Source organism: Stenella coeruleoalba (assembly GCF_951394435.1).
Source record: "Stenella coeruleoalba genome assembly, chromosome: 9".
In the NCBI taxonomy this organism is placed as follows: domain Eukaryota; kingdom Metazoa; phylum Chordata; class Mammalia; order Artiodactyla; family Delphinidae; genus Stenella; species Stenella coeruleoalba.
Genome location: NC_137155.1, coordinates 50,131,103 through 50,142,650, shown reverse-complemented (window position 1 = coordinate 50,142,650; position 11,548 = coordinate 50,131,103). Strand labels below are relative to the sequence as shown.

Below are 11,548 nucleotides of genomic sequence, written 5' to 3'. Positions count from 1 at the left end.
TCCGGGACCGGGGCACGAACCCGTGTTCCCTGCATCGGCAGGTGGACTCTCAACCACTGCGCCACCAGGGAAGCCCCAATATGAGTATTTTAAAAAACTGAATTGCATACTTTAAATTGAATTGTATGGTATATGAATTATACATTGATAAAGCTGTTGTTAAAAATACTACTGTATTTACTATGGCTACCATTGAAAAGTTACTATGTGCAAGAAACCTTAGAGACCCTATATCATCTGATTCTTAACAACTCTGTGAGGTCAATTTTTCATCTTATAGATGAGAAAACAAGTTCTGTAAAATTATTTACACAAAGTTACAGAGCTGGTCAGGAATAGTACCCAGATATATTACTCTAAAGAAATGTCTCTATACAGTCCATGCTTTCTAAATTATGCCATGCTTGCCATCAAATACTTTATTGGAAATATAAGAGATCACTGACATACAAATGGCCTTGAAAAAACAGGCATTTGGTTTCTATCACTGGTGGGAGTAAGTTTTTTTGAGGCATCAATGATAAGAAATAAGGCTTAACACAGGGAATTATACCCATTATCTTGGGGGGCGGGGGGTGTGTGTACCTATCTTATATATACCTATAATGGAGTATAATCTGCAAAAACAATACTGAACCACTATGCCGTACACCTGAAACATAATACTGTAAATCAACTATATGTACTTCAATAAAAGGAAAAAAAAGGCTTAAAAGGTTAGCGTCATTGTTACTTAATTCAAAATCCACATCTAGAAAATAAATGCCTCTGGAAAGCAATTAAAAGTAATTAAGCTCATATAATTTGTTCCTTCTCTTTCAGTTTATGTCAGAGCTAGACTGTGAATGTCTTCAAGATACAGATGTCATCTGTTTGTCATTCTTTAAGTCAGCACCTCTAAAAATTCTTGGTTCTTTGTATTAACAGAAACACCAACAAAATATAAATATACAGAAACCATCATTATTTCTTTAAACTACACTCATTAGGCAAAAGTATTCCTTTATTTAGATTTTATTACTTACATTTAGTTTTTTATACATACATTTAGAGGAAACTACAAACACTAACTTATTAGCCATTCCAGAAAGATAGGTGGATAAAAAAAGTGTAAGAGGAAGAAATACGGATACTATACTATAGGTATACTTCTTCACCTAAAATGCAACTAATCATCCATTTAGTTGTTATATTAGTCTGTTTGCTGCTGTAACAAATTATCACAAACTCAGTGGCTTAGAACAACACCAGTTTATTATCTTTTGGTTCTGTAGGTCTGAAGTCTGACATGGGTCTCACTGGGCTAAATTCAAGGTCTCAGCACGGCTGCGTTCCTTTCTGAGGTGCTAGTGAGGAATGCTTCCTTGCCTTTTCCATTTTCTAGAGGCTACCTGCATTCCTTGGTTCATGTCCCCTTCCTCCTTCAAAGCCAGTAAAAGTGGGTCAAGTCCTTCTTACATTACATCACTCTGACCTCTTCATTTACCTCCCTCTTCCACTTTTAAGGACCCTTATGATTATACTGGGCCCACCCAGATAATCCGGGATAACCTCCCCAACTCAGGACCTCAAATTAAGGTCCTTAACTTAATCACATCTGCAAAGTCCTTTTATAATGTAACGAAACACATCCACAGGTTCTGGGAATTAAGACATTGATATCTTTGGGTAACCATTATTCTGCCTATCACAGTTGCCCTTATCTTCAAAGAAATCAGGATATACCCATAGTAAATTGAGCCTAAACTGGAGGAGCGGTGGGGCATACTAATGGTTTAAATAGAGTACGTAGAATTTGGGATGAAAAATTCCTCCTTTTTGTTGTCATATTCTTACTGACATTCTATTTTGAAGATGAACCATAATTAGATACATGGAATAATAGGAGAAATAGGTTGCCATTCAAAACCATGATAGGAAACAGAACTATCTAAATGAATCTGTCGATTTTCAAATCTGAACAGAAACCAAAAAAGTTTATTTTGTACTTCCTTTTTACACATTGTTCTGCCATAGCACTCAGCAACTACCATTCATACAAAAGCCACAGCCTATATCATAAAATTGGGTGTTGTACTAATTCAAACTACAGAAAAGGTAGCTGGGAAGACTATACCAGGGCATAATGACCATGAGTTTTTATGAACCTTTAAACTAAAATATCCAAAGAAACATTATATATGTATATGTGGTTAAGAAAACAAACCTCCTTTTTGAAAGGTCCAAATTCAAAATGAAATTATGTCACTACATTATAAGACTGACTTCTGCTTAATTCCCCAGAACAACATTCTGTCTAGTGTTTAACTTTTTCAATTTAGCGTTATATCTTTTTTGACTCCAAGACAGAAGACTGATGTTTGACGTACTCAAGTTATAGCCAGCATTTACCAATTCTTTGATTCGACTTTTTAAAGTGCTTACGCTTGAGTCCAAAATCCGAGGATTTTCAATTATTTGTGAAATGCTAATTTTTTCTTCTATGAGGCAGTCTATTTTATCATTAAACTTTTTCTCTCCCAAGAAGATCACATCTGGACAGCTTAAAACAAACTTCCGTATCTCTTCTGTAGTACACCCAAGAGAAAGCAGTCTTTCTTTGATATTTGTGTAGTTTCTTCTCATACAATCATTGGAAAGGTCTAGGATTTTAGCTCCTGGACCATGTATCAAAGCAAGCAGCTGTTCATTGTTCAAGTTGAAAGCTGACTGTAAAAATTCAATATTAGTTTTTACCCGTTTGGTGCTCTGAATTAAGATGAAAGGGTTTTTAAAAATTATCTTCCTGACAAAACCTGTCGGATCATTGTGACCCAAAGACAAACAGACTTCTCGCAAAAATTCAACCATCTGTTTATTCAGCTCGAGACTATTGGAGAAGGTACGTGGGGCACTGGTCAACAATCGACAAAGGCATTTATGGGTCAATCCAACTGAGTAGAGGAACTCTATATTTTTCTCTAAGTTTAGGTTGTTACTGGACCGAAAAAAGGATTCAGGAGAACGTTCCAAAATAGCTACAATTTCAAGGTCTGATGTCACAATTCTTCTCCACAGATCCCACCGATATGAAAGACTTTCAGGTGTGCGTGTCATGGCTCGTGGATATCTTGATATGATGCTAGCAATCACTTCTTTGCTAGCTCCTTTAGACAGAAGGAATGTCTTCAGGTTCTGCTCATTAGTACCTCTCCTATTAAAAACTCCAGGCTGTCGTTTCTTTGCCATGTCAACATCTACTCCCATAGTAAGTAAGTTATTCAGCAGTTCTTCATTTTCCAAAGGTTCACTGTCTGCATTATCACATTTCATACTGAAAAGCCTAAATGAAACTGATTTAAAGAGGATTTCTGCTGAAAATCGGATCATCCAACATCTTGAACCAAAAAGAAAGTTACTTCTCATATACAAGAGGTTTCTTGGTGCCATAATGGTCAGGTAGCCCAAACCTTTTGGAATGCTGTATAAAACAACATATATAATATTATACAAACACACATGTTAAAGAGATAAAAGACCATATTATGACCCTGTAAGTATCATGGTCATTTCTGTAAGAAAACACCTAGGGATCCAGCTCTCCTGGTGCTGTGGTAACAATCCCACCACCACACTCCCACTCCCTAGCTCACTGCTTCTGATTATCTGTGGGTCAGGGGCCACTTCTATTCTTAACATAAAGAAAAGCAGTACAGCATCATCACTGCTCCAGAATTATTCCTGCCTTTACCTTCCTCTTTTTGTTTGGCCTTGCCTGCCTTGGCTACCCAAAACCAGTTGCCCCTCTCCATCTCTGCTTTATCTTCCTGGTTTCCAAACCTTTGGTTTATTCCTACTAATTGATGCTTTCAATTCTGCCTTGTCTTCTAACTTACTAGATCTTTGGCCTTGCCTCTGCCCATAGATACCAGACTTCTTTGCCTCTGTTCTCACTTCCTGGTTATCAAACTCTAAATCTAGGGGACTTCCCTGGTGGCACAGTGTTTAAGAATCCGCCTGCCAATGCAGGGAACACGGGTTCTACCCCTGGTCCGGGAAGATCCCACATGCCGCGGAGCAACTAAGCCCATGCACCACAACTACTGAGCCTGCGCTCTACAGCCCGTGCTCCGCAACAAGAGAAGCCACCACAATGAGAAGCCTGCGCAACGAAACGAAGAGTAGCCCCCACTCGCCACAACTATAGAAAGCCCGCGCACAACAAGGAAGACCCAACACAGCCAAAAAAAAAAAATTTTTTTAAAAACCTCTAAATCTAGCCCTGAAAACCAACACTTCATACTACCTAACTTCCACCTTAAACAACTTTTTCTAGATTCATGGTACTCTTTAAACCCATGCTAACATTAGAACCTTAATTCTTACCTTACATAGCTCCTGATCCCAATCTCCATGTCACTCAATTTACCCTAACGTCCCCTTGGTTCTTGGGTTAACCCAACAACTCCAAACCAATTTTCATCTTCATAATGATCTAGCTGGGATATTTCATACACACAGTCCACCGCATGTGGAACTATAGAGATGGGATGTAAACATTTTAAAAGTTACTTTTGCCATTCTCCTCACCACCATTTTATAAAAGACTAACTCAGGGCTCTCTGCATCTGTGTCACAGCACATGTAACTTTGATCAAGTGACTAAAACCTTGATAACTCATTTTCCTGATCATTTAGAAATAGAGCATAAATTGGATGAACTTATACATGATAATAATCATACGTCCCTACTAAAACAAGCACCTCTATTTATAGGAAATATTTTATGAGAAAATTAACAGAAAAGTTTTCTTCTGTTATCCAGCTTGTCAGATGGTTTATGTTCCTAAGTTGTTTGTGGTCTCAGTCATACAACAACACGTAATACTTTTTTAACTGTACTTTCTCCTTTTCAGACTATACAGCTGTGACAAACTTAGTTCTTGATTCCTAATTACTTACAACAGGCTCTTATCACTTAAAAGAGGCATTTCCTTTCTCCTCTCTGCTAATTAAGCATAAAATAGAAAATAGAGATAAATGGTTCCAACTCACCACTAATATCTCTGGGCTTGAGATACTGCTTTCAAGATCCATATAAGAAAAGCTCCTCTGTGTCTGTCCTTTTAATTACTACAATCTAACAAGAAATTGGATTATGCCTACAGGCTGGGAACATTCCTGTAACTCAGATAATCCACCAATCATCAAAGAATTAACAAAAGATTCCAAAACTATAGATTCAAATAACATTCAAACAAAACGCAAAACACTCACAAAGTAAACAGCAAACAGCAAAAGCACATTTTAGATTGCCCTATACTCTGAGTTCATTATTTCTTCATGTCTCCATAATACCACATACTACTCTATAACTACATACTCTTCCAAAAATGCATGAAGATAGGAACTTAAAAATAAGATCCTCCTAACTAAAGAATGAAGGCTTTACCTTGCCCTGCTCAACAACCTGCTCTCTCTTCCAGATGCTCAGGGTGACCTCTACTGGATAATGGGACAGAACACTGACAGCTGTAGATAAAACCAGTGCTTTCCAAAGAGGGGTGAGAGATTATCCAATGGGACGCAGGTAGAAAACAGTAAAACTCCAATTTATATTTGTCTTGGCCTTTTAAAATTTCTACTTTTTACATGTTTCATAATGTAAAAATGTATACAATATAATAGTACTATAAAACATGTATATAACTAATTAGTAAATAAATATACCTATATTGGAGGTACATTTATAAACCTTTTTATTAAGATTGTACATGTTCAAAAATGTCTATGACTACTACTCTAGACTACACTCTACTCTTGAGAAACAGGGCTGAACGAGTCACAGAAAATTCAAAAGAAATTCTACTGATGAAAAACTAAAAGTAAAAATAGATGCCAAATATCTTAACAAAAGAGGAATAAATTAAGGCTTCTCCTGAATCTGTCATAGGGGGATTTTGTCTTTGTGTATAGTTTATTCTCCATGGAAATATCTTTCACACAATTTAATGTCCAAAACCAAACTGAGCATCCTTCCCAGCCCCAAAACCAGCCCTCCTCTAATTAATGAAATCACTATTACTCAGTAATCACTCATGATAAAAAAAATCTGAAAGTAAGCTTTGGTTTTTTTTTCTCTTCCTCAACCCGTTATTAAATCATGTAGATTCAGCTTCTTCAGTACCTCTGAAATCCAATCTCTCTACTCTTTGCTATTCTCTCAGACTATAACAGCCACTTAACTTGCTTCTCCAACATCAGTCACTCAAAACTGCCCCCACAGTACACCTGTAAAACAAAGATGTGATCATGTCCCTCATTCCCTGATTCCCTTACCTCTGTAGCTGTCCCCTAGGAGGTAAAATCTTCAGATTGACCTTTCTAGCTATCTCTTCTATTCTACAACCTCACAACAAAGCACCATTGCTCTCAAATCTCAGGTCCTAAACATCCTTGACCATTCTTGTCTCCCAGCCTTTTTTTAAGCTGTTCTGTCTTTCAGAAAGGCCTATCCTCCTACTGTCTATCCACAGTACAAGATCCCATTCAAACAGTATCTTCCCACAAATCTTTAACTTAAGAAATACTTGAAGTTGAAGTGAATCATTTGTTTTATAGTAATTTGTTACTAAGAGTCTAAAACTAAGTGTTCTATTTACATAGGGGAAAAAAAGAGCTGAACTGGACTTAGAACTAGCAACAAAAATTTGGTTTTGATTACAATACTATAAATGCAATAAATTGACCCCCCCAAAATGGTATGAACAGTCTTAGCTAAGCCTAAAAACAATGGTAACTAGTATCAACAGCTGGTAAACATATGAAGAAATGGGGGGAATTCTCAAATATTACTGTTGTTAAGGAATTTGGTACCATCCATCATATCTTTCAACCCAGCATTTCTACTTCTTGGAGATTATCCAAAGGAAATACAGGACAAGAATACACATTTGTTATTTTAAAAAAAAAAAAAATGACCATTATAATATTACTTGCTACAGCAAAAAAGGAACCCAAATGGCCACCAATAGTAGAATGATTAATAAATAGTGGTACATGTATACAATATAATACTACACAGCCTCCTTTTAAAAATGAGGCAGAGGCTTCCCTGATGGCACAGTGGTTGAGAATCTGCCTGCCAATGCAGGGGACAAGGGTTCGAGCCCTGGTCTGGGAAGATCCCACATGCCGCGGAGCAACTAGGTCCGTGAGCCACAACTACTGAGCCTGCGCGTCTGGAGCCTGTGCTCCGCAACGAGAGGCCGCGACAGTGAGAGGCCGGCACACCGCGATGAAGAGTGGCCCCCGCTCGCCGCAACTAGAAAAAGCCCTCGCACAGAAACGAAGACCCAACACAGCCAAAAATAAATAAATTAAAAAAACATTTTTTTTAAATGAGGCAGATCTAACACAATAGAAAGATGTCCAAGACATTCTAAGTGGCAACCTGCTTAACAGTACAGTGGCTAGGATAATACCACTTAAATAAAAAGGGGGGAGGGGACATTAATATATACAGAGAGGAAAAAATAGAATAAGTTATTTTTCAGTTTTCAACACAAAAAAGTTAAGCCTGATGAATATCAATTTATTTTACTCCTTTAGCATCCAATCTCCATTCAAAATACTATTACATCTAGCGTGGTGAATAAATATTTAAGCAGCCTAATGCAAGAAGTACCAACTGCCTCAATCTACGAATTTCAGAACTAATTAATATTCCATAACTTATTTCCATCTGTCTCTCAAATTGCCGTTTTTAATTACCAAAGCAACTATTCCAAGAGCTAAAGGCCAAAATTAACAAATACACTGAAAATCTCTGTACCTGTAACTTGTGAGGTCTAAGGAATAAAGGAAGATTTATGAGCCCCTAAGCTCCACAATTCCCCGGACAAAGGGGCTTTTAATGGAAATGGGTAATCACTGGTTCCAGGCTTCTACATTCCAGTTAGTCTTCTTTTGACAAAACGAGCTAAGTTTGGAGATATTTACAGCAATGAACTTCTCACCTCATTTGTCTTAAGGAAAGAGAACTTTGCATTCCTCCAGAAAAGCTGAAAAATAGCTGTTTCCTAGAAATGGAAAAATAAAAGGGGCGGGGATAAAATAACGTCAGGACTTGTAATACAGAATAAGGAGCTCAATCTCAGCTAACGCTGCATAATGTTCTCGTGAGATGCATAACCTCTTATATACTAGGCATCTCTCAGAGATACTGAGAAGAAAATGGCCAGTACAAGCCCGAGTATAAGAGGTAAAGGCGGCAGAATCAGAGTATAATTTGTAAAACCAGAACTAAGTGCTTCACACACATTATCTTACTTAACATCCACAACTTAAAAGGTCGGCATCATTCCTAAAATTACAAAATCAGAAAAAGCGCCGAGCTCCCTTACTAGCTTGACTTAGCTCGTTGAAGCAAGGTTCGAACCCAGTTGAGTCTTTAACTCAAAAATTCCACGGGTATTTCCACGGGTTCTTCCATCCCTCTTCCTCCCACAAAGAAACTCTACAAGGGGCTGCACGGGAACGGGACTCCGTTACACATCACAGTCACCCAGACCCGCTTCTAAAAAGAAAACGCACGCCGGCAGCGAGTCACCAACCTCAACTTGGACTATAACTGGGCGCTACAGATACCTTTACTTTCCTTTCTGGGGTCTGGAGAATAACAGAGGAACGGAAGTGGACTGGAATAACTTCCGGCGAGGGGCCGCGCACAGAGGTGACGTCACCCTCCTGGCGCCCCCCCCCCCCCCCCCCCCGCCGGCGGCCACGCGGCCGCCTTCCATAGCCTGACGCTAGGGCCCCGGCAGAGGGCAGCAGGAGACCGCGATGAGCGCGGGGAACCGGTCTTCAGGTCTGATTTTGGAGGGCGGGGCGGGACTTGGAGATTTCCCAAGAAATATATATTTCCCAAGAAGTCTCTGTTATATACGTGAAGTTTGCAGCCTGATAGGATGATTACGCTTATTAATGTGATTAACATGGCGTGGATGAACACCTCCGCGTTTGGTGCAGGAAAACGCGTGTGAACAGCTCCAGGTTTTCGTTATTGAACTACCTGGTAAATCCTGAAGTGTGGCTGCTAGTCCGAATTCAGTCAGCCTTCAGGACGGGAAGCAATTCTAGTGTTCTTCGATTTAAGTGCTTACAATACAAATTACTTCTGGTTCTTTTGAAATTGTGACGAATTTGTGCTATTTAAATCAAAGTTTTGGGACTTCCCTGGCAGTCCTGTGGTTAAGGCTCTGCGCTCCCAATGCAGGGTACATGGCTTCCATCCCTGGTGGGGGAACTAGGATCCGGCGTGCCCCTGGGCGCGGCCAAAAAATTAAAAAATAATAATAAGTAAATAAAAGTTTCAGTACAAACAATCTCCTCAGCCAGTGCGTTTTTGTCACCTCTGGGGGTGTCGCCTTAAACCTTCGTGGTCCCCTCAGTCCCCAAAAGAAGGCTTATACAGAGATTAATGAAATAATCATCAGGTTGCCACTTATCTTCTGGAGGAAGTGGTAGTTTAGTCCTTGGAAAAACAGAGAGATGGGGAGAGGGTTGATCCTGAATTCTAGTACAAGGAAGAATTTCTTGCATTACCCTCGTCTATGTAGGAGCATAGTGGTAGAATTTTCTTCATCCCATTTCTGCACCAATGAACCAATTAGTGTTTTATCCTCACTCTGTGCCTTAGATGACTCCTAGCTGGTTTGTTGTCGTCACTTTGTTTTGAATTAACATTCTATTTTGTTGGTTTATAAGGATAAAGATTTACCTTTGAGACTTTACTAATAATCTATCTGTTAAGTGAAACGATTTACTCCAGTTCCTCCAGGTTAAAAAAAATTGTCTGGAAAAATTAGAAATGGTCTCTTTATGTGAGTTTCTAAAATCTATTTCTGCGTGGAAGGAACTCATATATCCCAGTTAATATTTACTATTATATATAAATATATAAATTTATGTATATAAGCATATAAATATATCTACAAACTGCCTTACAATCAGAATGTAAAACAATAAAATCTTTTTTAGGAATCATTAAACTTCAGACTTTAAGAAGATGTTTGGGATTATGGAGCCTCAGTCCTCCTTTTACAGATGAGACATTGAAATCCTTAGAGTAGAAGCCAGCAAGAGAATGCACGTCTTATGACTCCTTGACCAGTAAGTTTTCTGTGATTTATACCACATGCTTTGTTGTACTGACATAGATTATCAAAGGTTCTTTCAGACTTACTTAAGCAACCTCACTGTTTGTTATTTGTGATGTCATGTAGGCAAAGGAGATTGGTTCTTTTGAAAATAAGTTCCATATTTCCTATCCCAAATTTTCTGATTACAAATATATTTTAAATACATATTGTAAAACAGTGAATAAGAAAACTATAATAATGGTTGGATTAGAACGGTGTATTTTTTTTTTTTTTTTTTTTTTTGCGGTATGCGGGCCTCTCACTGCTGTGGCCTCTCGCATTGCGGAGCACAGGCTCCGGATGCGCAGGCTCAGCGGCCATGGCTTACAGGCCCAGCCGCTCCGCGGCATGTGGGATCTTCCCGGACCAGGGCACGAACCCGTGTCCCCTGCATCGGCAGGCGGACTCTCAACCACTGCGCCACCAGGGAAGCCCTAGAATGGTGTATTATTGATTCATTTTTCCATCTTATATTTCTGCAAAGAGGTTTAATCATTAATGATCTGTGAAATGTCATTACCTTAAATAAGACCAAGGACTATTACTTGGTTGTCGTTGGTGGTGTGTTAGATTGGAACGTGTATATACCTTGCCTGTATTTTATTCATTATTCGCTATATCCTGCCTGCCACCACTATTTTCAGGATGGGGGGGATATAGTGGAAAACAAGACAAAGCCCTGGCCTCCTGGGATATTCTTTCCAGGATAGGTCTCACTCAGCCTGAGTATCTGCTCATCTACATGCTTTCCCAAGACCATAGCTGACCCAAGGCCCTACTAAAATGATGTAATTAAGAAAAAGAAAGTGTGGTTAGAAACACTGGGGGGCTGTGTGTGGGAGAAGATCAGTGGCAGGGAGTAAACGATGATGAAGGAACAAAGAGGAAAAGGAATGAGAAGAAGTAGTAGCAACATGGTAGAGAATTTTTCCTAGAAGCTGTTCTAAAGTTTTCATCTTTCTGGATTTTTAATAAAGGCTAAAGTAACTCAGTTTTTAAGTCGAATTTATATTGTCATATATCTCTTTTACAATTCTCTTTCTTTTCTGAAACCATGGTGATATTGGATGGTATATGTATTTTTAAATGACCTTACTTGGGGAAAGACAAAGTTGCTAAATTGAATTGGATCTCTCCTTCCCCAACCCCCTTTTTATTTGAAAGTCTATTGCAGGGAAAGGATAGACTCTGGATAGACTCTGGAGCCCTCCTTCCTCAAATTGGACTTAGACACTCAGGGGATGGGCTGAAAGTCAAGTACAAATATAGTATCTGTGCTATATTCACCTCTGCCTTTTTATAACTAAGGTTGTTTCTTTGTTCTTGTTTTTGTTTTTTTACTGTGCCAAAGGTACTTGCCTGACCAG

General features: G+C 38.8%; 1 protein-coding gene across 3 annotated transcripts; it reads right to left on the bottom strand.

The window, feature by feature from the left end:
• Nucleotides 1–300: 300 nt before the first annotated feature.
• MTERF1 (mitochondrial transcription termination factor 1) lies at nucleotides 301–8,663 on the bottom strand. 3 transcript variants are annotated; one of them, XM_079931900.1, is made up of 3 exons: nucleotides 8,629–8,663; nucleotides 7,998–8,060; nucleotides 301–3,460 (listed from the first exon to the last, which is right to left on the bottom strand). In XM_079931900.1, the coding sequence occupies exons 2-3, from the start codon at nucleotides 8,027–8,029 to the stop codon at nucleotides 2,272–2,274; spliced, it is 1,221 nt and encodes a 406-aa protein (XP_079788026.1). In that variant the 5' UTR covers nucleotides 8,030–8,060; nucleotides 8,629–8,663; the 3' UTR covers nucleotides 301–2,271. The 3 variants fall into 3 exon arrangements, with proteins under 3 accessions (XP_079788026.1, XP_079788027.1, XP_079788025.1); XM_079931901.1 differs by having other exon boundaries at nucleotides 7,814–8,060; nucleotides 8,595–8,661; XM_079931899.1 differs by lacking the exon at nucleotides 8,629–8,663 and adding an exon at nucleotides 8,385–8,496.
• Nucleotides 8,664–11,548: the final 2,885 nt, after the last annotated feature.